The sequence below is a fragment of the Palaemon carinicauda genome, chromosome 23 (genome assembly GCF_036898095.1).
Source record: "Palaemon carinicauda isolate YSFRI2023 chromosome 23, ASM3689809v2, whole genome shotgun sequence".
NCBI classification, from domain to species: Eukaryota; Metazoa; Arthropoda; class Malacostraca; order Decapoda; family Palaemonidae; genus Palaemon; species Palaemon carinicauda.
This window is the reverse complement of record NC_090747.1, coordinates 91,151,933-91,175,730: the sequence shown is the minus strand read 5'-3', so window position 1 is coordinate 91,175,730 and position 23,798 is coordinate 91,151,933. Positions and strand designations below refer to the sequence as shown.

General features: G+C 40.3%; 2 protein-coding genes across 4 annotated transcripts in view; both read left to right on the top strand.

Moving 5' to 3' along the window:
- The window catches only part of LOC137617233 (afadin- and alpha-actinin-binding protein B-like), a 402,814-nt gene extending 385,781 nt beyond the window's left edge, over positions 1-17,033 (top strand). For all 3 annotated transcript variants that reach the window (XM_068347177.1, XM_068347178.1, XM_068347179.1), the window contains exons 9-13: positions 798-917; positions 1,175-1,332; positions 1,769-1,873; positions 6,641-6,807; positions 15,624-17,033. In XM_068347177.1, coding sequence (XP_068203278.1) covers positions 798-917; positions 1,175-1,332; positions 1,769-1,873; positions 6,641-6,807; positions 15,624-16,389 — 1,316 coding nt within the window. In that variant the 3' untranslated portion in view covers positions 16,390-17,033. The remainder of the gene's footprint in view (positions 1-797; positions 918-1,174; positions 1,333-1,768; positions 1,874-6,640; positions 6,808-15,623) is intronic.
- A 3,783-nt stretch (positions 17,034-20,816) lies between these two features.
- Positions 20,817-22,334, top strand: LOC137617681 (uncharacterized). Its single transcript, XM_068347680.1, has one exon. It carries the CDS (start codon positions 20,817-20,819, stop codon positions 22,332-22,334), a length of 1,518 nt encoding a protein of 505 aa, XP_068203781.1.
- Positions 22,335-23,798: the final 1,464 nt, after the last annotated feature.

The following is a 23,798-nucleotide window of genomic DNA, read 5'->3' as shown; positions in this document are numbered from 1 at the left end:
AGGGCAACATGCTCTAGAGAGTCATATTGTTGCCAGGTTGTCTTGCAGAAGATACGCACATTTTAGGCAGTTAATGTTGATCTAATCCTCTGTCACGATTGGTATGGAGGAAAGCTTTCGGATTACGACAGATGAAAAGGAATGGACCTGTATATGGGGACGTTATCTGTGGCTTGCTACCGTTAGTGCACATGAAGATTTGTGTTGCAGTGTCTAGGTCTTTCAATATCTGGTGCTTTGCTCAGGGCTTGTAAGTCTACCAGCAGGTGTAAATTTCCCCGCAACGTTACGTAAGCACTGGAGATCATTGAAGGAGGTAGCAGACGGGTTGCTTTATACCATTTCAGCCGCTCAGAGATCTGTGGGCTCCGTGGGGTTGGTCCTCAGTTCAAGGAGAAATCGGGGAAGTTGAAGAAATCATCTGGAGTCAGCACAGTGAAACATTAAAGCTGCTTTTAAGATACTGTATGAAATTTTCAACCATTTCGCTGTCTGTAGGGTTGTAAGCAGTAATCTAATGTAGGGTGGTCAGGAAGATTGTTTAATGATGTCCACAATTGAGAGGTAAACGTGGTACCCCTGTCAGAAGTAATATGCTCTGAGATGCCAAATCCTGCTACAGACAAAGTGCAATCAGAAACTAAAAGAGTATTCATAATACCATTTAGTTTGTAGTTTTCTTTTGGATTAGTCTTCCAAATTAAAATTAGCAAAAGTTGCAAGTAATAATACCTATAGTGTATGTTTATGAATTTCAAAAAGGTTATTTCCTTTTACTATATATAGTTGCATTCCAGGTGGTGATGACAGTTTGGAGAAATCGCATCTGACGTTGAAGAAAGAATGTGAGGACTTACAAATAGAATTAGCAAGAACCAAAGATCAGTTTATGGCACTAAAATTACAACAAGAAATGGGTAATTAAATTAATTTTTGTACAAGGAGAGTTATGGTAAATGACAAGCTCCTTGATTTCAATATATAATAAAGACTCTAAACCACTGGAATAACATGAATCCAGGTGTATTGTATGTGGTTTTAATATAATTATTTAGAAATAAGAAAGTGAATGAGGCAGTTGATGATCAAGATTGTAAAAGATAATAGGCATAATGATGAGTAATGTAGCTTATCATGTAATAGCATTGGATGATAAATTTGATTACTTTTTTAGGGGGTTGTTTGGCAAAGGAGGCAATTATACCTGATGATCTGTTTGTAGAAGAGCTTTCTATGCTCGAGAAAAGGAAAAGGGAAATAGAAGAAGAACGGAAGGCATTGCAAAAAGAACGTGGAATTTTTACAGACGCTGCTATCAGATTAAACAGAGAGGTAAGTGGATGATGATAACAATGTTGAAATTGAGTTATGGAGTGAGTGTTAATTTTTGCTATATGCAAGTTTACTATTATAACCTTTATTCATATATGCTTATTTTCATGAATCTTGCCTCTGATTATTAAAATGTTATTAACCCCTTCACTATGAGGCAGCGGAACCCCCATGCGTAGCTTCAATCAAGATTTGTCATCATCTGATATATATGCACAACAAAAATACACTAAAATAATCCCTTAATAATCATGAATAAAGAGGAAATTCCTTTGATCAGTATTTCTTTTTGTATTGAGTAGGTTTTGAAATTTTGCTAGATTTTACAGTACAGTACTTTGAAAAACTTAACCTTTTTCTACTTTTAATTTTTTTTTAGTTTCACCAGGTATTTTAGCCCACATGTTTTAAAGATATTTCCAATATTTGTTTCCAGAGAGCAGCATTTGAAGCAGAGAAGGTAGAATTACTGAAAAGGCAATTTCTGCAGGAACTACCACCAGCATTAAGTACATCTGTGGATATGACAACAAGTGGCCATGTAAGTTAATATGTAATTTTTTTCCCATATAATGTATATTGAAAAGTCAAATTTCTTTCACCACAACCCCATCACTCATAACATATGCCCATATTTCAGTTTCGAATGTTCTGACTCTTCTTTTGTGGAGCAAAAATAGGAAATATGGTAGTCTATAACGATGCATGTTCCACCTGACGCAGGTATCTATGAGTCACTAAATGAAGTTTCATGAGTGCAGCCTCTTTTATCAGCTGTCTTGAATCTCCTATCCATATTCTCTACTCAAGCTTACCCATTATTATCTTTATAAGGGAGACCCTAGCGTTCAGGATCTATAAAACTTGACAGTACCTAATGCTGAAATTCATCTTCCATGAGTGCTATCATTACCATTATCACAGTTGGAGATAGTGCTTACAAGTGCATCACTTTGCACCCAGTCTATTTTGAAGTTTGTTTTTGAAAACTAAACCATGTCGTGAATATTCAAGCTTGATAGAAAACCCAACTGGTTTAGTAACATTAATAAAGGTATTCTCTTTTTTCATGTTACGTGATGAAATGAGCATAAATGGTTAAATAAGCTGGCAATTTAGTAAATGTTTGTTATTCAGATTCACTGGACAATGTCAGCATTTACGTTGGCATCTTGTAAATATGGTACAGTATTGCTTTATCTGTCTACCCTTCTCGGTGTTAGAATTTGACACCCCATTCTAAATTGATTAATAAATACTGTATATTTCAGTTGATTTAGACTATGATTTTCCCCTTTTCATAACTTTAGTCAAATTGTCAAATGTTTGGATTTTAAATTACTGTTGCCATTGATTTTCCCACACCGGTTATGTTTAGCATGTGGGTAATAATTATTCATAGTGAGGGTTATGAAACAAATGGGAAATATAGACAAGCCTTATGGTTGAACTATAATTATGGTAAGCTAGCATAGCTAGCCTGATTTGGGCTTCATCTACCTGTACCTGCAAATAGTTTAGAGGTTCATAATATTAGATGATTCCCCAAACTAAATTTAACACTTTATTTTATTGCTGTGGTAGCTCTAATCTTGGTGTGGTTAGGGTGGAAGCTGGGATTTGTCATGTATATAGGCAATTTAGATCATTAGTGTTTATTACAGTGTTATAACCCAGTAATGTTGAACATCAAGATAATTAGTTTGGACAAGTAATAACCTATTAATTTGGTAGTAATCACACATGTAGGAATGTATGTGAATACTAAGATAATTTGTAGAGAGGGGTTGTTCCTATTCCTACCCCCATTATCAAGAGTGAAAAGCAAGTACAGTACTAGCCTAGCCGCCTTTCCTCGTCACAGAAAGTTTTCTCATTCTTCCATATCCATCTGTCATGGGTACTGGAGGGTGACGAGGAATATGATTGAACAATATATGCTTGCTTAAATCCCTCTCAATACACCCCATATATAAAATTATTTCTTCCTATTCAAAGACTTGGCTGGCTCAATTTATCCATAACTTCAAAGACAAGAAATGTTTCTGATAGGGTCCCCCTATAAAAAGTCTTTACATCTTTCTTGTATAATAAATAGCAAGTGTCATCATCTCCTCATACGCCTATTGACGCAAAGGGCCTCTGTTAGATTTCACCAGTAATACATCTCCATTCATCATCTACTTCATGCTGCATAGTCCTCAGCCATGTAGGCCTGTGTCTTCCAACTCCTTTAGTGCCTTGTGGAGCCCAGTTAAAAGTTTGGTAAACTAATTTCTCTTTGGGAGTGCAAAGAACATGCCTAAACATCTCTATCTACCCATCACGATGATCTCATCCACACACATGTCACCCAAGTAATCTCTGTTTTATTTCTAATCCTGTCATGCCATTTAACTCCCAATACCCTTTCAAGGGCTTTGTTTTCAAATCTACTAAATCTCTTTGAGATTGTTTCATTGCTGTACCATGACAAATGTCCATACAGTAACAATGATCTCACGAAACTGATATATAGTCAGATTTGATATCTAAATTTTACTTAACCTTGCCAATGCCTGCTCTTCTCAATTTTTCATTAAACTTAATTCTAGAGAGCCTGTATTGGAGATCGTAGTTCCTAAATACTTAAATAATTCTACCTCTTTAATCCTTTCTGCAGGATGCCAGAAAACCTCAAATCAATCAATAATCCTTTCTCCCTCCAATGATATTTCATCTTCCATCGCATACTCCGTTCTCATCATCTGTGTCTTTCTTCTATTTATCTTGAGGCCAACCTTGTGTGATATTTCATAAATTCTGGTAAACAAGCATTGCAAAAACTGTAGTGTTCTGCTAATGACAGTATCATCCGCATACTCTAGGTCTGCTAATTTCTTATTACCAATCCTTCTCCTCTATCTCCAACTGTTCTACGCATTACAAAATCCATGAGGAGGATAAACAACATGGGTACTAACACATTCCCTTGGTCTACTCTGCTGTCCACTGGAAATTAATTTGATAGTACTCCACTAATATTAACTTTGCACTTGCTCTGCTCATGAACAGACTTAATAAAATTCACTTATTTAAGAGGACTTCCATAGTAACACAGGACTCTCCATAACATTGGCCGGTGCACATTATCAAAGGCTTTTTCATTGTCCACAAATGCCAACAAATGTGGATTTCTATATTCTATGCATTGCTGTACATGTCTCCAAATAGAAATTTTGTCAGTACAACTACTACCTTTTCAAAATCCTGCTTGTTCATCACTCAGCTTTTCATCAATCTTTCTCTTTGGTCTCTTTTGAATAAGCATACATTCATAACAACTGACGTAAGTGTAATGCCTCTGTAATTATTACATTCAGTCATGTCTCCTTTTGTTGCCATTTTTCACCATTTTTCACCAACACTCTTAACGCCCATTCATCTGGTTTAACCTCTTCACGCCACATTCTATAAAATAATCTCGGTAAGTATCCATGGGGTCGCATCATTTTCAGCTAGTATTATCTCGGCAGTTATTCCACTGTAACCAGAGTTTTTTTTATAGTAGCTTCGACTTCAAACACATTGAATTCATTCATGGCCACATCAAGGTCTTCAGGTATATCAATCAAATTATTCCTTTCGTATTTCCTATTCGTGACCTCACTAAAGTGTTCCATCCAACGTTGTCTTTCTTCATCTTCTGTTGCTATAACAGATCCATCTCTCATTTCGATGGGTATATGCCTCTTCTTTGTCTCAGTAGAGATTTCATAAATATTTCTTACACCATAACCACTCCCTGAATTCATAGCTTTATCAGCCTCATCTGCTTTCCTGTTTAAATATTCTCTCCAGTCAGTCATTCCTGTCTTTTCTTTTGACCTTACTATCAATACTGGAATACTTAGCATGCTCTACCTTTAATTTTCATTTGTTCCAACACGGTTACTTACCTAGAACTACCTTCTTAGGAGTTACTGGTAACTCTACCTAACCGACCAGTAACTCCTAAGAAGGTAGTTCTAGGTAAGTATGTTAGGAAAAATACAAATTACTTAAAAATTTGTGATTACTTCCTTAAAAACTTTCAACAATCAATTTCTGTCTTTGTCTCCTTTATATTGTAATCTTACGTATCATTTGATATCCATGGCTTTCTCCTTTTAACTGCGTCCCAAAACTTCACTACCAACCGACTGATATGTGTTCTTAATACCACACCATCCTTCATTCATTGTCTGCTCTTCATCTCTCAAAGTCTCCTAAGACTGCAGATCGATTCCTATATTCAATTGCAAATGTTTCTGTGTGCTCATCTTCTAGAAGCTTAGTTGCGTCAAACCTAGGTATTCTATTCACCTTTCTGTTGGGTGCTTTCAGTTTTAATTTCAGTGTGGCAATGAGGAGCTGGTAATCACTACCAATATCTGCACTTCTATAGCTTTATACATTTCTCTGAGTCCTCCTTCTCTCTTTATTAATGGTAATGAGATTTATTTGACTTTGTAATTGCCACTTGATGAAGTCCATGTATATGTGTATATATAAATATAATTTCTTTTCGGTTACGCTGAGCTCTCCCCGTCCCTTGGGTAGGTGGAGAGGAAGTAATCAAAACCTGGTGAGAGCATGTGTGTGCACATATCTATATAAATATCAAGCTGTCATTTTAGACGGGTAGTGCACACTATTACCTTAATAATGGCTACCCTGTGGCTAACTCTTAACTACAGCATTTTTCACAGTTTTGCATTCATTGAACAAAACACGTTTTCTGCTTGAGTATGTTCAAGTACAAAAATAATGTTAATCATTATTAAGATTATTGTAAATATAATATAGCAAAGATTAACTGCAGAACTGTATAAAAAAAGTGTGTGAAAATATCCTACTGTGTTATCTATTATGTAAAAAAAATAGTTGCACATTCTTTGTGTTTTTACACAAGTAACCTGATATTTTAGTTTAAATCCTTTTTAAAAAACTTGTTTTTTTCTGTCACCTAAGCATTTTTTTATTTAGCCATTTAAATTTTAATTGAGCCTATACTACCAATTTCTATATATTTTTAATTTGGCTTTTGAAATTAGTTATTCTAATTTTATTTCTTAATTATCATAGGTGTATAAATAGAGTAAGAAAAAATGTATATTAAAAACTTTTGACTATTGAATTGTTTGTTTATGTTCATGTTGTTAATACATTCAATGTTAACCCAAACTGTTATCATAATTATAAATTGCTAAGCTTAAAGGCAGTGTTATTTACAATATTGCTTAAGTGATTTTTTTTTAAACTAGTGTTGAAACTTTTCTTTATTCAGGAGAGTGCATGCAGTGTATCCAGTGGAAGCTTTGGTGAACTTTTCACCGATTCTCCCCATAGAAAAATAGGAATACCTGCTATCACACCACCCAGAGTTAGTATGAACTTAACAAGGGTAGCAACACCCATTGTACTTGGACCAACCAGACTTCCAAAGCAACAACGGTATGTATGTTGAGAGTGAAAGTTTTGATTTATTGTTTTCAATAATTATCATAGTGTTTTTGGCAAGTAGATGTAACTAACTAAACTATTATTAGTGTCCTATTTTGTGAAGTTGGAATATTTAAAGTTTTGTGTGGTAATTAATCAATTTAATTTTAGTTACAATTTACACTCCTTAAAGCTAAAGCCGAAGCAGATTTTGTAGTTGGGATAATTGCAAGCTCACCATCATTTTTTATAAGATTGTGGTAATGAGACTTAAACCTTTAACAAGTATATGATATACCAATATTGATGAAGTAGTAAGGATGAAGAATTTATAAATTTTCTTATGGTGAATTTTAAAGTTTGATACAGTACTTCTAATAACATGATGCAGCCTGAAATGGGGAAAACTTCACAGTAATGTTATCAATGTTTGTGCAGATCTATTATTGGTAGGTAGATCACTTAAAAATTATTCTGTGATTAAGTACAGTACATCAACTGATGTGAATAAGTCTTGGTATATGACAGTATAAGTCTTGATAGAGAGAGTGGTACTGAACCATTGCAAAATGGACTAAGATTCATAAAAACTCCAAGAAGTCACCTACCATTTCAGTTCCTATCATGTTTGATTGATTAACCCCTACCAATTTTTTTTTATCAGTTGCTGGCACTACCATGATTAACATGGACAAACAAAATATTTTTATTGAAACATTCTTTGTTTCCCCAGCCTTCAATAATAATAATGATAATAAAAAAAAAAAAAAAACATGACAGCCAGTCATCTTCCTTCCCGATTCCTGTCATATTTGATTGGGCAACTAGAATATTAAATATCCTTGCAAATTATCAGTTACACAACAACCAAAGATTTTTATCTATAAATGTAGTATTCAAACAATATAATTTCAGGACAGTACTGAACAACCTAAGGTAAAAGGAATGCATTTAAGGAATTTATTGGTAAATTATAGCCATTGATGTACAATATTTATGAATAAAGCTAATCCAGATGCCTATTTACCATAGCAAATATTGCAGCCATTCCTCCCGAACCAAAAAATTGCTTCAGGTATAAGGGCAATACAGTATGTCTTTTCTGGCAAAGATATGTTACTTTTGACTATATATTGCTCCTACAGTCTGCTTTTATTGAAGTCACTTCTTGCAAATTTCCATATTTCACAAACACAAATGCTAAATCATGTTATTGGAATTTTCAGTTTTGCATTTTACTAGTTCGTATATTAATTTTTTCCACAAAGAGCTCTATTCCATTTCTGCCTTGTTCATTGAGAATTTTCTCAGTGGGAGCCAGGAAAATTCTTTTGCCTTTGTTATATGAATTGTTCATAGATGGTTTATCATCCATCTAAAAATCATTCTTCTCTACATCGATATGTCCTGTGGATTTTTCCTTGAGGAAAGTTTTATCACAGATTTAATCTTCCAATATATCATATAAATTTTGATGAGATCTGTTTCAATTACTTTAATTGGTCAGCCATATGAGAGTGTGGTAATTTTACTTGATGGTTGAGTTAAAGAAGTACTTTAGATTTCAGTAGTAACAAACATCAAAATTTGCTTATGGGTGATACTTTTGGAATTGTGATGCATGAATTTTTTAACACTAATTTTTTGTTTTGTTTTTAACTTTTAGATTCCAGCACATAGAAATTTACCCAGAAAAAGCTTGATGAATACTTCTTGCGGGGGGCACCATTTCCTAGATAATTTGGTATTAAGGGTAATCAGCAATGGTTGTCTTTATCATTAAATTTGTTCATGCTGAGTAAGAATGCCAGTACAGTAGTACAAGATCTTGTAGGTAGGTAATCAACTTTGATATCTGTAGTCATGTTTATTTTTCACTTAATTTAAAGGGAAGTGATTGAAATTAGCAAAAGTAATTTAAATTAATTGGTTTGCTAAAACTTAACAAACACTGATGTTAAAAAGGCAGTGGAAAGAAGAGTTAGTTTAATAAGCTTTCTATCTAGAATTATCATTCAGATTTTCAGTGTTATTTTTAGTTACAGTTTTTGTTAAGGCCCTAATTTTCTAGGGATGCAACTGTCTGATATTTGTAAAGTATTAATTCAAGTGCTTCACTCATGTACTTCTCAATCATAGATATTTTCTTATATTAATTATAATTACTCGTTTATGTACAGTAGTTTTTTCCTTTGTTAGGGGTATGGTAATATTAGTTAAAATTTTCTATGGTATATATAGTTGTTGAGGGGTATTAGTTACTAAGAGTACTAAGGTAGCATTCATCAAGTTGGCCTTTATAAATTGAATATTTTAAGATTATTATACTAACATTGTTTTTATCTTAGTGGCTCAAAAGCAGCACAAGGATCTTCACGGAGGCTGTAAATGGTAAGGTTTTATCGTTTTTTTTTTTCGTTTTTTTTTCTCCAAAATCTGTTTAATAAATTTTTATAATAGTCAATGATTTTGACAGGTATTCATTTTTAGTTTATATATGATACTCAAGTTAAGTATCTTTCTTTCATTTGTTCCAATGCAATACAAATCCTCGATCTTTGGCAGGGGTAAAATAATACAAACCATCATCCTTTACTATATGCGAAAGCTGGAACATGGCAGTTAAAATCTTTATCGAGGTGTAAGCAAACTAACCAGTAGTTCAATGGCTGGCTGCAAAGAGGCAGCTACCTTGCTTATCGGCCCACCAGAGCTACCCAGCACTTTGTCTTCAGCCATTGGGTAGTGGTCATCCTATCTCTCTGCTCTGAAACTTTTGTGGTAGAATTATTAATTCCTTTGCTATCTCTTTCTCCAGTGTGAGTGCTCATGCCAGTTGTGCAAACATGTCCTGGAGTGCTGCGGAAGTCCTCCGTTACGTTCATGAATAGTCATTGTCAATCCTTATTCGGTATGCCGGGTTTGCAGAGACCACGTTTGTGTTAAGGCCTCTCCTTGTGATGAATGGCGGCCCTGCCAGTGGTTGAAGTACGACGTGAGGAAAAGCAGCCTAAGAGGGATTCTTCGCCTTTGGGGTCTTCTTCGAAGTTGAAAAATCCTAAGCCTGCTTCTTATTCCCTCTTAATACGTAGTTTTCTTGTGTCAAAGCAGCCAGTAAAAGAGGTGTCGATGGTTCCTGCAGACATTATGAAGAAAAAATGGTTCCTTCTTGTCCAGCTTTCCATATACAGAAGACGTCTTCTCGTTGCTCTTCTGTTCCTCGCGAGCGTTCGAGCTTTCTGGGACGTACTCTTTGGGTTGCAAGACGACCTCCTTGCACTTCCTCTCCAAAGGACAAGCTCAAACACACCAAACGATCTCCTTGTCCTTTGGTTGACCTAGATCCTCTAATCCTTCGTAGTGGTCATCATCGCAGGTCTCGTCAGTGTCTCCCGTCAGTCCTATGAAGCAGACTTGCAGATCACCTTGTTCCAGGTCTTTGCCTAGCCATCGCTCTAGCAAAGCAAACAAATGCTCACCAAACGTGCCCTACCTCCCTTGCATTCCAAGTACGTTGCTTCTACACAATCAAGTCGTCCACCTCCCTTGTGCTCTAGTCTCACTAAACCTTCATGCTCCTCTAGGGGTTCCCCCTAAAGCTCCAGATACTCATTCCCGGCTTGGTCAGTTAAGCACAAGCGTTCACCTTCGCGATCCAAGAAGGCCTCTTTATTGCATTCTGCTAGGCGTACGTCATGCCATCGTTCTGCTTCTTTTGAGCAATCTTCCCCAAACCTCTAAACATTTCCTTGCCCGAACAGATCATTCTCCATTGAACGAGGAAAGAGAAGCAACCTAGGAAGTTGAGTTCCTCTCTTGTAAGGTTGCTAAATGGAAGGCTCCTTTAACCCTGTATCTCCAGATGGGCCAGCAAGAGGCTAGGACTTAAGTTCAGAATTGCTTACTTCTGTATCCTTGTAATTCCTCATAGTCTGGATCATTCTCTGGATCCCCATTCGTCATTGACCGATAAATCTAAACGAGAAGTCTTTCCATCCCCTTTTCTTCTGTTCTATCAACGTTTGAAGCCTTTCCCAGCGGAAGAATACAAGGAAGGGTCCCATTAGGGGAGACACAAGACAAAGAAGTTCCAAGGGATCTTTTCCACAGAGGGAGGTCTCCTTCACAGACTACAAGCTTATTCCAATAGACTTCATTAAGTTGCAGTCGGTCATCTACATTAATAGGTAGTAGTAGGTTGGCCTGGGCACCAGCCTCCCGTTGAGATACTACCGCTAGAGAGTACTACATAGGACCCTTCTCTCTGGTTACGGTTTTTTCCCTTTGCCTACACAGACACTGAATAGTCTGGCCTATTCTTTACAGATTCTCCTCTCTCCTCATATACCTGACAACACTTAGGTTGCCAAATAATTCTTCTTCACCCAAGGGGTTAACTACTGCACTGTAATTGTTCAGTGGCTACCTTCCTCTAGGTAAGTTCCTCTTGGTAAGGGTAGAAGAGACTCTTTAGCTATGGTAAGCAGCTCTTCTAGGAGAAGGACACACCAAAATCAAACAATTGTTCTCTATTCTTGGGTAGTGCCATAGCCTCTGTACCATGGTCTTACACTGCCTTGGGTTAGAGTTCTCTTGCTTGAGGGTACACTCGAACATATTTTTTTATCTAGTTTCTCTTCCTCTAGTTTTGTTGAATTTTTTATAGTTTAAATAGGAAATATTTGTTTTAGTGTTGTTGCTGTTCTTAAAATATTTTATTTTTCCTTATTTCCTTTCCTCACTGGGCTATTTTCCCCGTTGGGGCCCCTGGGCTTATTGCATCCTGCTTTTCCAACTAGGGTTGTAGTTTAGGATTTAATAATAATAATAATAAAACCAACGAATCCAAGAGATCCGTGCCACAGATACTTTTTTCCTTTTTCTGCTGGCACTTAGTTAAAGAATAGGAAAGGTCTACCTCCACGATGTGAAAAGTACATCCAGTGGACACTGACTAACTTATTTCAAGTGATGCTAAATGCATGTCATTCTGGGGAGTCTCCCTTTGGCTGCTGGAGCTGGATCTGTTGATGTGATAACCTTTTTCCTTTACAAATATCTGGAGTTGGTGGAAGATGGTTCTTATTCCTCAGATTTGGAAGGCAATGTCCCACAGCCAGCTACACCTAGGACACCAGCATCGGAAGAAGGAGAAGCTGAGTCAACCTTTGTGTTCCATAAGATCCACACCATCAAACCCCTGGGTGATGGATTAGGGTCTCCTTCTGTGGGAAGGACCACCGCTATCAACTTCCTGTTCTGTGCTCCCTCCAATGCCAAACCCTGCTTGGGGATATTATGGTCTGCCTTAACCAAGGATGTGTTAGGTTAAGTCCAAGAACAGGTTACCAAAAGTTGCGGTCCTTACCCCGGGCTCTTCGTCAGAGACACTATCCTCACTACCAGTCTCCTTCTTCCAAGCATAAGCAACAGCAATGGAAATCAAAGCCATGAACAAAATCCAGGCCTCTTCTTGGATAGACCACTGGTCTGGCATTGTCTGTTACCTCGCTGACACCTCAGACGTGACCGATCCAGTGAAGAAGTAGACGATGAAGTACACCGTACTGACATCGAGTATGTGATGCACCAAGCAGTAAACCAGTGGGATAACTGGGTGCTCAAGTGCCTGGAAGCTGTAACCTCCTGGATGCATAAGGGCAAAGGTAGGAGAGAGAAGTTGGACCTGAGAAATGCCCCTCTTACAACCCCTCATTATTCCCTCTGAAGACACAGCAACCACCAAAGGGAAATGGAGGAAAGGTGCCCCAAGACTTCTTGAAGTAGAGGGCGGTATCGTTTCGGGTACACAACTGTCAACATCAGGACAATCACAACTGGAAAATCAGCCCATACCACCTAAGAGAAGAGGAGCCCAGCCCCAGCCAATTCTCAGGAAACCCTCAACAAATCCCAGTGATTGGTGACTGGGACCAGAGGTCAAGGAAGTTCTGGAGTGGTGGTTGAAAGAGACAAATCTGAGGACAGGAATCTTGTTAACAGTCTCTCTACTGGAGTTTCTTCTGTTAACAGATGCTTCAAAGGAGGACTGGCGAGCCCATGTAGACTATCAGATAGTATCAGGTGTGTGGTCGTACCAGAACCTTCAAAACCACATCAACATTCTAGAGTCGAGAGCAGCGTGGCTGGCCTCTTCTCGAGGGCCACTTGGTGATGTTGATAAGCGACACCACCACCATAGTGTCCTACATTCCTGCAAATGGAGGAACGATGTCCCACCAATTATCACACCTAGCAGTCAGGATCCTTGAGTAGATGGAAGAACATTCGATAGCTCTCACAGCTAAATTCATCCCAGGGAAGAAAAACGTGGGAGACACATAGTTGACTCAGAATGGTCCTGACTTGGTAGGGTTCCCCGATCATAGACCTCTTTACGGCGTCCCTATATAAAAAAAGCTCCAGCTCCTGATCTACTACTTGCCAATCCCAGATCCAGCTGTAGCGTTCTAGGACGATCTCAATGCTTACCCTTTTCATCCATTTTGCCTTCTAAGAAGGGTACTAAACAAGGTTCTTGTGTCTCAGAATGGGGTTATGACTCAAAGCTCCATTATGGCCTCACATAGTGATACACAGATCTTTACCTCTTGGCATAGACACCGAGGGGACTTCCTCCTCATCACAACCTTCTATGCCAACAACCCATCACAAGGCGGTGAAGTTTACGTCTTTGCACGTGGAGATTATCCAGCATCTCTTGTCATGGAAAGGCTTTTCTCAAGAGACAGCACAACAGATGTCTGGGTACCTCCGCAAATTCTAGTCTTCTATGGTTGGTGTCGTGGGCGGGGTATACATCCTCTCGGGGCCTCTGTACCAATAGTTGTATATTCTGCTGAGAAAGATTATTGTTGAGCCTTGAGCCAAGTCTTTAGACTTAATGGTATAGATATTTCTTCTTCGAAATCTCTATCTATGCTTATACGAAGCTTGGAGCAGTGTTCTCCCCCTTTAGTTGAGGTGAGCCCACTGTCTTGGAATGTGATCAAGATCATATGTTCCTTGAAGATGGCATCTTACAAGCCTTGGAAACGGGCTTTCCAGGTTTCAAGTGTCAAAGAAGTAACCAAAAATCCTGATGAGCTCTTGCTCTGTACTGTAAGGGCATTGAGAGCTTACCTCAAACGTACCAGATCCGCTAGACCTCATCTGCAGCATTTTTTGTCTATACTGGAAGAAACAAAAATGTCACCAAGAGCACCATTTCCTTTTGGTTAAGGGAAGTAATTTGAATTGATTTCATGTTCCTTTTCATCTCCAGCTGAAACTCGAGTATGAATAAAGGCTCACGACTTCTGGGATATCAGTACCTCTTTAGGTTTTACAATCGACTTCTCCGTGGCACAGGTTCTTCAGGCGGATGTCTGGAAACATCAGATGACCTTCACTGCTCATTACCTGCGGGATGTGACCCACAGGTCCATGGATACCTTTGCTCTTGAACATGTTTTGACTGTTCAGCAAGTTTTTTATAAGTAGCTTCAGATCAAGGGATGAAAGTGATGAATGAGTAGTTTTTTTCATTATTCTTTCAATCTTTACCTCTCTTGGGGTGTAGCCTTGTAAGCCTCGCCAGCTTGACTCGTCTTGTAGTGGAGGCAAGATCACTAGGCTCTCGCCTACTTTATATGAGTGTCAATAGGGGATTGCTTCCCCTCACTCCTTTTTGAAGGGGGAGTTTGTTGTATCCAAGCAAAATCACTGATCCATAGTATAGACCTCTCATCCTGTTTGTTGCCAGGTTACACTACAAAAGATAATGCCCAACTCAGTACTTTGAAACACAGGCCGTGTTTCCAGAACCCTGGTTATTTGGCTCCCGGGTAAAATTCCAGCCAGTTGGAAGGGAACTGACTCCCTCCTGACAATGAGTGTCCTATAGTAAATGACAATGGTTTGTAATTACCGTGTTGGAACAAATTATAAATGATGAAAATAATTTTTATTTTTCCTAACTATACAAAACAAGTCCCATACTCAAACTAGCCTGTCATTACCATCCCTAAATGAGTGCTCCTGACGAGTGAGACGGCTGCCTTGGCTCCTAGTGGCTGGCCAATGAACTACCAGGGGGTTTACACCGTGATAAAGATTTTAACTGCCAAGTTCCAGCTTTCACTGTATTCTATTCTATAATAAAGGACGATGGTTTGTATAGTTGGGAAAAATAGAATCCCAAATTAATGTTGGTTAAGACTGTTGTGGGAACAGCAATTGGGCTGTCTCTTTTCTAATTATTTAACGAAGGTTAGCTACTTTATAGCTATATCTTGGTTTACAGTATACTAAATTGAAATATTACTTTTTCTTCTTTAGTGTATATTTTATTTTGAACATTGAATTTTTTCAGAGAATTTCTTTCTTATCATTTTTTTTCTATTTAGAGAGGTTCTGGAAACCTGTGCTAGGTTTACTTTGACTGAAGTTTTTGTATTGAGGTTCTTGAGGGGCTGTCATATTATGTGAAATTTTATTTGAACAGTAGTTATTTGCCTTTTATAATGGACATTTCCTTACCAAAATCAGGTGGCATCCTTTCATTTATTATTTGAATAATATTGTAGATTAGTTATTGTAGTCACTTAGGGCTACAGTGACTATTTTTAAACATCTTATAAACTGTAGTTTATTCTTTTTTTATTGTAATATATATTAAGTGGAGTTATGTTTACCATTGTGAATTGCACAAAATTCTTGTAATTTGCATGAAATGATAACCATAAAAACTTCGTTTGTATGTTTTAAAATATAAGTACATGTTTCATTTTGATTATGCACCTGTAACAAATTTCATTTTTATACAGTGATTCTCAAGCAGAATATTCGATGAAGAAACCTGCGCACCGTTTGAAGTCTGCTCCAGTAAGCAGGGCGCCATCCGTTCCAAGACAAGATGATGAATGTTCAGTATTTTTAGAACGTGAAAATAATATCCGTCCATCCAGTTCACGTCCAAGCACTTTAGAAAGACGGCGTAAAACCAGTTCAACTCCATATCGCTTCAGAAGCCAAAGTCAAAGTCGTTTAGATGCTGCTAAGCAAGACTTAATGCATAGCAGAGAAGAGTTCTCTTCCTTTCCAACCCACTTTGAAGGGGACCTACTTCATTCAAAAGGAGTGAAAAATCAAGATGTTAAATATTCATCACTTCCATACAATAATTTAGACCATTTTTCCAGGGTATGTAGAGATAATGTAGCCGAAACAAAAATCCCTACTCCTAGTAAGAGACTTAGTGTACCCCAGTCTGCATGTGAAGGCAGATGTTACCAGAAATACCTTTGTGGCCATAATTGCGATTACAAAGACGATGATCAAACCAATCTTAAAATTTTAGAAAGGGACCTACTGAACTTAATAGTAAAGATTGGTCAGCGTCATGGAGAAGCAGCTACAGTTTCCAGTGAAGAGCCGCCACCTTATGAAGCAGTTATACCAAAGTTGTATAGGTCAAGTACTCCTCGGGTCAGTGCCCCTGGCAGTCTAGCAAGCAGCAGGCGATCTAGTCGAGATCTCACGAATGTTGATGAAAACCATACTAGGGTACATAAACCATTAGTGAGACAGTAAGATTTTTTAATTAATAGGTTTAAGGTTTTATCAGGTGATAAAAGTTTAGGTTTTAATTTATTTTTATAAATGTACTGTGATTAGTGTGTTACAGGGAAATCTCATGAAAACTAGTCAATCTGACAATCGTCGAGATGATAGACTGTTCTTATGTACAAGAACAAGTTTTATTTTTATTTTTATTCTAGTGTATTTATGTGAATGTAGGGAAGGGTTCGATCATGGTGGTTAATAAATGCCCCATAAAAAAAAAATAGATTATTGTAATAACTAAGATTCCTTTACTGGAATTGAAATAGACATTGAAATTTTAGCAAATTTTCATAATTTCTGTTTTTTCTTTACACATGAAAGAAAACTTGATGAGTTTGTTAGTCCGATTCCAAAGTTATTGTATTAATTTTTTTTAATAAATTGTTTTCAGAATTTAATTTACTTTATTAGGTGCATTTGATGAATTAAAGCAAATTTCCCCATTTTGCTTTAATGACAAATGAAATCTTGAAAAGTTATCCGGCGCAAATAGTAGTAAATTCAGCTTCTTAATATTGTTGTAAATTGGTTTTTCCTAGATTGTTGTTACATGTAGTAGCTTACAGTAGGTATAACATCGGAAAGTGACTGAAATAAATGATAAAACTTTATTTTTTTCATATGTCCAGAAGTAAATCAAATGCTTTTGCATATAAAATAGTCAACATTAGAAATAATGGCTAATAAACAACACAAGTCTTTGTAAAAGAATAATGATATATTTTTCAGTGTTAACTGGCAAAGGTGGTTGAAACAGGGTAATATGGTAGTAAATAATTAAGGTTGCAAAGTGGCACTGTTGAAGCTATTTTCCAGTTCTTCTTCATATTATTGATTGCTTCGTTGATTTTATTCTAAGTGCAACTGTTCTTTGAGAGGGGATATTGTTATAGGAGAAAGCTAAGGGTTAATAGTGCAGATGCTTCATCAATGTTCTAGTATGTACACTTGTATAAGCCTTAATATAGGCAGTGTCTTCAGCAGAGGTGGAATGGGCATTGAAATCCTTAGCAAGGTGTAGTCAATTTATTTTAGCGAAGCAGATTTGCACCGACTCGCTGGGGTGCCCCTTTTAGCTCGGAAAATTTCCTAATAGTTGATTGGTCGGAAGCATTTTTGTCCGAATGCCATCATTGTTTTCAAATGATTACCAAGTAATTTGAAACGAAGCTTATTTACTAACCTAAATTTCTACCTCAGATATAGGTTTTGTCAATAAATAATGTAAACGAATAACTATATTATAAAGTATCGTGATGGTAAATCTAAATTTAATAACACCCGCCAAAGTAAACGACAGAAGCTTGTTTTCGGATGCACGCTTCATAATTTTGTAACTGTTCACATATTTCAACACAAATTGGGATAAATTACTCAAAGTATAAGAAAAACATGTTATTATAAACTTTCTTTGAATACAGGAGTCTACTAAAAACGTGAAATTAATAAAACTTGCTATTGGTGAAAATAGGGGTTAGGTAAAAGCGGGTCCTGGGTAAGAGGAGCATTCTACTGTCAAACTAAAGAGGGAATGGAAAGGAGGTGGGGTATTGCAACTGTAACTACTGTAGGTGGTGAAATTATGAATTAGCATATTTGTGATTATTATGCAATTTATGCAGTCTTACATTATAGGCCTATGATTCAACTCCGTATAGAAAGGGATAACAGAGACATCAGCTGAGATGTTGGAACACAAACATATGCATGTGTGTGTGTGTGTGTTAATTTAGCATGTGTATTTTACATATTTTACAAATTACACAAGACTCTAAACCTGTACAAAAAAATAGCAAACCCTTTTTATGGACTTGCATCATAGACCTATTATGTAAGTCCGTATAGAAAGGGTTTGTTATTTTTTTCGTAAATGTTTAGATTTTATTAATGGCAATATTTTTGGTTTGATTACAGTATAGTGTTGCATAAATTGCATAAAAATTGCAATCAGACAAATTCATAATGTCACCGTCGAGTTACTGTTGCAATATCTCTCCTTCTCCCTCCATTCCCTCTTCGGTGTGTGACCATAGAATGCTCCTTATACCCAGGACCCACTCTAAATGGGTCCTGCTTTTACCTAAACGCTATTTTCGCTATTAGCTAGTTTTATTAATTCCACGTTTTTAGTAGAGTCTGGTATTCAAAGAAAGTTTATAATAAAATGTTTTCCTTATTCTTAGTGTAATTTATCCCAATTTGTGTTGAAATATGTGATACAAAATTATGCAGCGTGCATCCAAAAAAAAAAACTCCTGTCGTTGACTTCGACGGGTGTCGTTATTAAATTTAGATTTACCATCACGATACTTTATATTTATTAGGTAACATTATTTATTGACAAAACCTATATCTGAGGAAGAAATTTAGGTTAGTAAATAAGTTTCGATTCACATTCCGTGGTAATCATTTGAAAACAATGAAGGTATTCGGACAAAAATAGTTCCGGCGAATCAGCTATTAGGAAACTTTAACGAGCTAAAAGGGCAACACTGCGAGTCGGTGCAAATCTGCCTCTCTAAAATAGATACTCTAGTTAATGGACAGGTGGGGAGAGCAGGCGAATAGGCCTCACTCACTCTCCAATCAAAGACTCTTCACTTTTGTCTTCGGCCACTGCAAGTATAGTACAAATGTACTCTTACATCATATCCATGACTTATCTTTTTCTCATACTTTTTAGATAGAATGATTGCTTTACACAAATACAAACCATTATCCTTTGATAAGACTATGATTTCAACAAAGGTGGAACAGTCATTTAATCTTTTAACAAGGTGGTTTTAGCTCTTGGACAGGACCTACCCGCCAAACAGCTAGCCAAGCTCTCACTTTAATTTCGATCATAAGCAATTACAAACTTATTGTTTGCTGCCTCATTTGGCTGTTTTGATCTTTTGATGTTGACAGTTTTCTGTGTAAACTTGCCATTATCCAAAACATACTTGATTCTGTTAGGAGGCATGTCTTGGCTTTTTGATGATGATGACAATCCAAAATTAAGGAAACTGGCATTCCTTAGACATCGCTACTGCTCCAATAGAGGAGGGATGATTTGCTGCCACAGTGTTGAAAGGGGGGGGGGGGGGGCTGTCCTCCTTCTAACCCCTGTTGTGTCTTCCTGAACCCTGAAAGGCACTATAGGGGAATCATCTGGCACATTTCTGCTGCTTCAAAGAGTCCCCTGTAGCCTCTTTCCCGAGGGAGTGTCATTATCAGCTTGCACAACCCCATAGAAGGCGAACTTCAACTTCCTCTTTTCCTGTGCCTTCTTCAAACTGCTACTTCGAGAAGAGCAAATAAAGACGTCATCAAAGAAGTCCAGGAAGATCAATCTATAGAGGAGTTGCATACACAAGCGACCAATCTCCCCCCGCATGCTTGTGTGAGGGACAATGCAGTACCAAGAACCATCCCCATCCTGGGGAGGTGTCTTAGTATGCCGTACAGGTGCTCACTCGCCTGTTACCAGTGCTTGGTCTCAAACTTGACCAAGAAGGCACACCATTGCTTAGGATGAAGAGCATTGCCCAACCCTGGACAATCAATCCATGTCACTTTCTCTTACAAGAGATAGAGAAGTACATGCCAAAAATTATCCCACACCGCGAAGAAGAATTGGCACTCACTACTGTTACCTGTCCTCAGTCTCGTACCAAAAAGGGTGCGTGCTGCTAAGTATCCCACACTTGGTAACGGCACACTGTTCCATCGTACCAAATGGAGAAACCTCAACTGAATTTGTGAATGTTGCTATTTCTGATAAAGTAGATTGATCAACAGGAATTGAGTTGACTCGTACGCGCGGGAGGAATGGTGTTTACTAGAACGTACCAATCCCTTGGGAACTTGATCACCTGTTACCAGTTTAATCCTAGCACTCCACTCCTAAGTCCACACACACATTTTCCAACATGCTGAGATCTATGCACCAAGATCTTCCTATACACTAAGTCTGTTCCGTAACATGAAATGTAACCAAGCGGAATAAAAATATTCATAAAATACAGGTTGTTCCAACACGGAGTACTTACCTTTAACTACTTTCTTAGGAGGATCTGGGATCTCCTCATTTACCGACCAAGAATTTTGCGTAGTTCCCCCTCTCTCCGTTACCTTGTCGGGGCGCTCCGGGGCGGAAGGATACTCGCCCTGGGGCGACCCAGGGTCAGCGCGTGAGGCTGCGCTTGTTAGATCGTCAGTGAGCGTCTGGTCGCGGCGTAGATAACATCTTGCCACTCTCTCTCACTTATCCCGTACGATCACCTTGTGGACCACGTGTTCCTTTGTGTTCTCCATCCCTTGTCTTCCTTTCCCTTGTGTTCCACGGCTTCCCATTGTGTTCCTCACCTTTCACTTGCGTTCTTGTGTCGTTTGCGTGTTTGCTTCCCACTATGGAATTCCAGCGTTGCTGTTCCGGGCCCCAAGCTAGTAAGTCTTGTGGAGCCTTGCTCTCTAGGCCCAAGGTTGACCCGCACACGTGCTCCTCGTGTCGAGGGAATAAGTGCTCCCCTTCCTCCACGTGCCCGAAGTGCGAGTCTTGGCCGGAGCTGCAGTGGACCTTGTTCTCCAAGAAGAAGAAGAAGGAGTCCAAGAGATCTCCTAAGAAGTCGAGCCTTATCTCACCGCGAACGTCGCCTTCAGCGAAGTCGGAGAGAGGTTCTCCTTCACCTTCCCTTACCCAGAGTAGGGGACGAGGTAAGTCCGTTGCGGGGAAACGGCCCATTGCTGTTCCCCATGAGTCTGATGTCGGGGAATCTGTTGTCAAGGGGCCTACACAGACAAGTGGGGGGTCTGCTAGTGTGGCGGAAGTGTGTGTAGTAGACGAAGCCCTGGTTCCCGCAGGACCCGTCTCAGGTGAAGACCCGGTGTGGGGGAATCCTGAAACAGCGCCTACCCCCACGCCATGGCAGTGTTTTTCAGGTTCAGCAGGTTCCGGGGGTGGTCGGGACAAAGAAAGGCGGCCCACATGTTCTTCGGACCCCGACTCCATTGTGTGGACGACGCCTTTCAGGTCCCCCATGAGGCAAGAGGAAGAGTTCGAAGGATGGAACGCCTGTCGACCCGCTATCCGCTCACCCCCGGCGCCCTCAGCTACGCTTCCGCTGGACTTCATGGAGCCCTCGACCCCGGTATCCAGACCAAGGACTCCTAGGAGGCTCATAATTGAAACAGACAACTCGGCAAGCTCTTATTCCTCGGATGACTATTCCTCTTACAGTTCCTTCTCTTCGGAAAGCTCCAGTGGACGGGACTCCAGGAGGAAGAGGAAGCGGTCCAGAAGGAGGAGACCTAGCTCCCACGTCAGCCCGGCCAAGAAGAGGTCGAAGTCCTCGAGGAGGGGATACAAGAAGAATTCCTCGAGGAAGAGGTATATCACGGTAGTTCGCCACCGCCGTGAATCTAGCAAGAAGGTTGCCGCTCCAGTGCCTGCCTCGGTGGCTGCTAGAGCCGCTTCTGTACCCTTGCCCAGTGTCTCTTCGGCTCTGCCCGCTTGTCGGCCGTTGGCGCACTTTCAGTTGCCCCAACCTAGTAAGTCAGCGGCTCCACCCGTGCGACGGGAACTTCCGTTGGTTAGACCCAGCGGCTCAGCTCCAGGACTTTTCGTCGCAGCGGCTCCAGCCAAGTTTCGGGATACGCCGCTACCTCGACCATCAACCAGCGCCATCCGGGTTACCCCGGGAGGGGGTAGACCCATGACGGCTACCTCCGCCCCGGCGGCTCTACCCGCGACGGAGGCAGCCGCTCCATCACCCCGTCAGGAGGGGAGGGATGCCTCCGCTCCCACGGATCCCTCCGTGTTCGATGGGGCCTCCGACGCAGAGGTACAGATTGTGGACGACCTATTGGGCTCAGGCGAGTGCTCTCCGGACGAGGTCTCGTCTTACCGGAAAGTGTTAGCCCTTATCTGACACCACCATAGGTTGGATGAGCCTCGGCCAGCACCGGAACAAGCTTGGCTCTCAGGTCTGGGAAGGATGGTTGACAATCCTGTCCAGCAGAAACCATCTCTGACCCTACCTTTAGCACCCGATGTTGCCCTGGGGATGGAACATGTGGACCGTTTCGTGTCAGGCCTGAAGAACTCGCTGAGGGCACAGGGTTCCTTCAAGCTCCTGCCGGGTCTTAGGACCCAGAAGAAATTCGATGTGCCTGACGGGCGGCACTCAGGGCCTAACCGCGCCGGTGGTCTTCTCGCAAGCGGAGGCAGCCCTGATGGAAGGCACCTCACAGGACATCGTGAATGTCACTTCTTGGCTGGACTGGTGGGCGTGCACCCTAGCAGGCTTCCAGCTGGCGCACAACCTGTCAGTCCCTGAAAATCAGGCGCTTCTACAAGAACTAATCCGTTCGGGGGGCAAGGCTATGAAGAGTCCTGAAGAGAAGGGACACGGTATTGAACATGTTGCCCCGTAGGCTCCCCGAGAGGGAAGCAAAATTCCTGAGGAACTCTCCTGTCTGGTGTGAGACTGTGTTCCCCCTTCAGGCAGTGGCCGAGACGGTAGAGAGGGTCGGCAAGATGAAGGGTACGGCCGAGCCCAGGCAACAACTATCAAGACGGCCCCCTATTAGAAGAGCTTCTGTAGACGGGGCCTACCCGCCTACGCCTCCGGCTAGGCAGGAGGCTTCAGCCTCTTCCTGGCACAAATCCCCTCGGCCCTCCAGAAGGAGTGGTGCCCAAACTCAGGCCTCCTTTAGGCCTAAATACTCAGGGTCAAGGAGAGGCCGTTCCAACCGTCTCCCCAGAAGGAGATAGGGAGAGAGGCCCCCTACACCTTCCCACGCCTCAGGTGGGGGGATGCCTCAGACGATATTGGCAAGCATGATGGGACAACGGAGCGGACCCTTGGACGGTGACAGTTCTGAGGGAGGGATACAGGATTCCCTTCCTGTCAGATCCGGCCCCGTTGATCCCCGAACATCGGGCGGAGTGGTTGGCGCCCAAAGACCCGGAGAAGAGAGCAGCCCTGCAAGCAGAAGTGGAAGCCATGTTGAACAAGGGAGCCCTACAGCCCGTTCACGAGCCTTCCCCGTGTTTCTACAGCAGGCTCTTCCTGGTGGAGAAGGTGACGGGAGATTGGAGACCAGTCATCGACCTCTCGGCTCTGAACAAGTTCATCAAGAAGACCCCCTTCAAGATGGACATGCCGAAGTCGGTGCTGGCGGCCTTGAGAGAGGGGATTTCATGATGTCCCTGGATCTCAAGGATGCGTACTTTCAGATTCCCGTTCACCCCTCCAGCAGGAAGTTCCTCAGAGTAAGGTGGGGTTCTCAGACCCTTCAGTTCAAGACTCTCTGCTTCGGCCTGTCAACAGCTCCACAAGTGTTCACGAGGGTGTTAGCCCTGGTATCGGTCTGGGCACAAAAACAGGACA

Excerpts from the sequence above, each read along its gene's own strand:
- LOC137617681 (XM_068347680.1), top strand. The coding sequence starts at position 20,817 with ATGGAATTCCAGCGTTGCTGTTCCGGGCCCCAAGCTAGTAAGTCTTGT.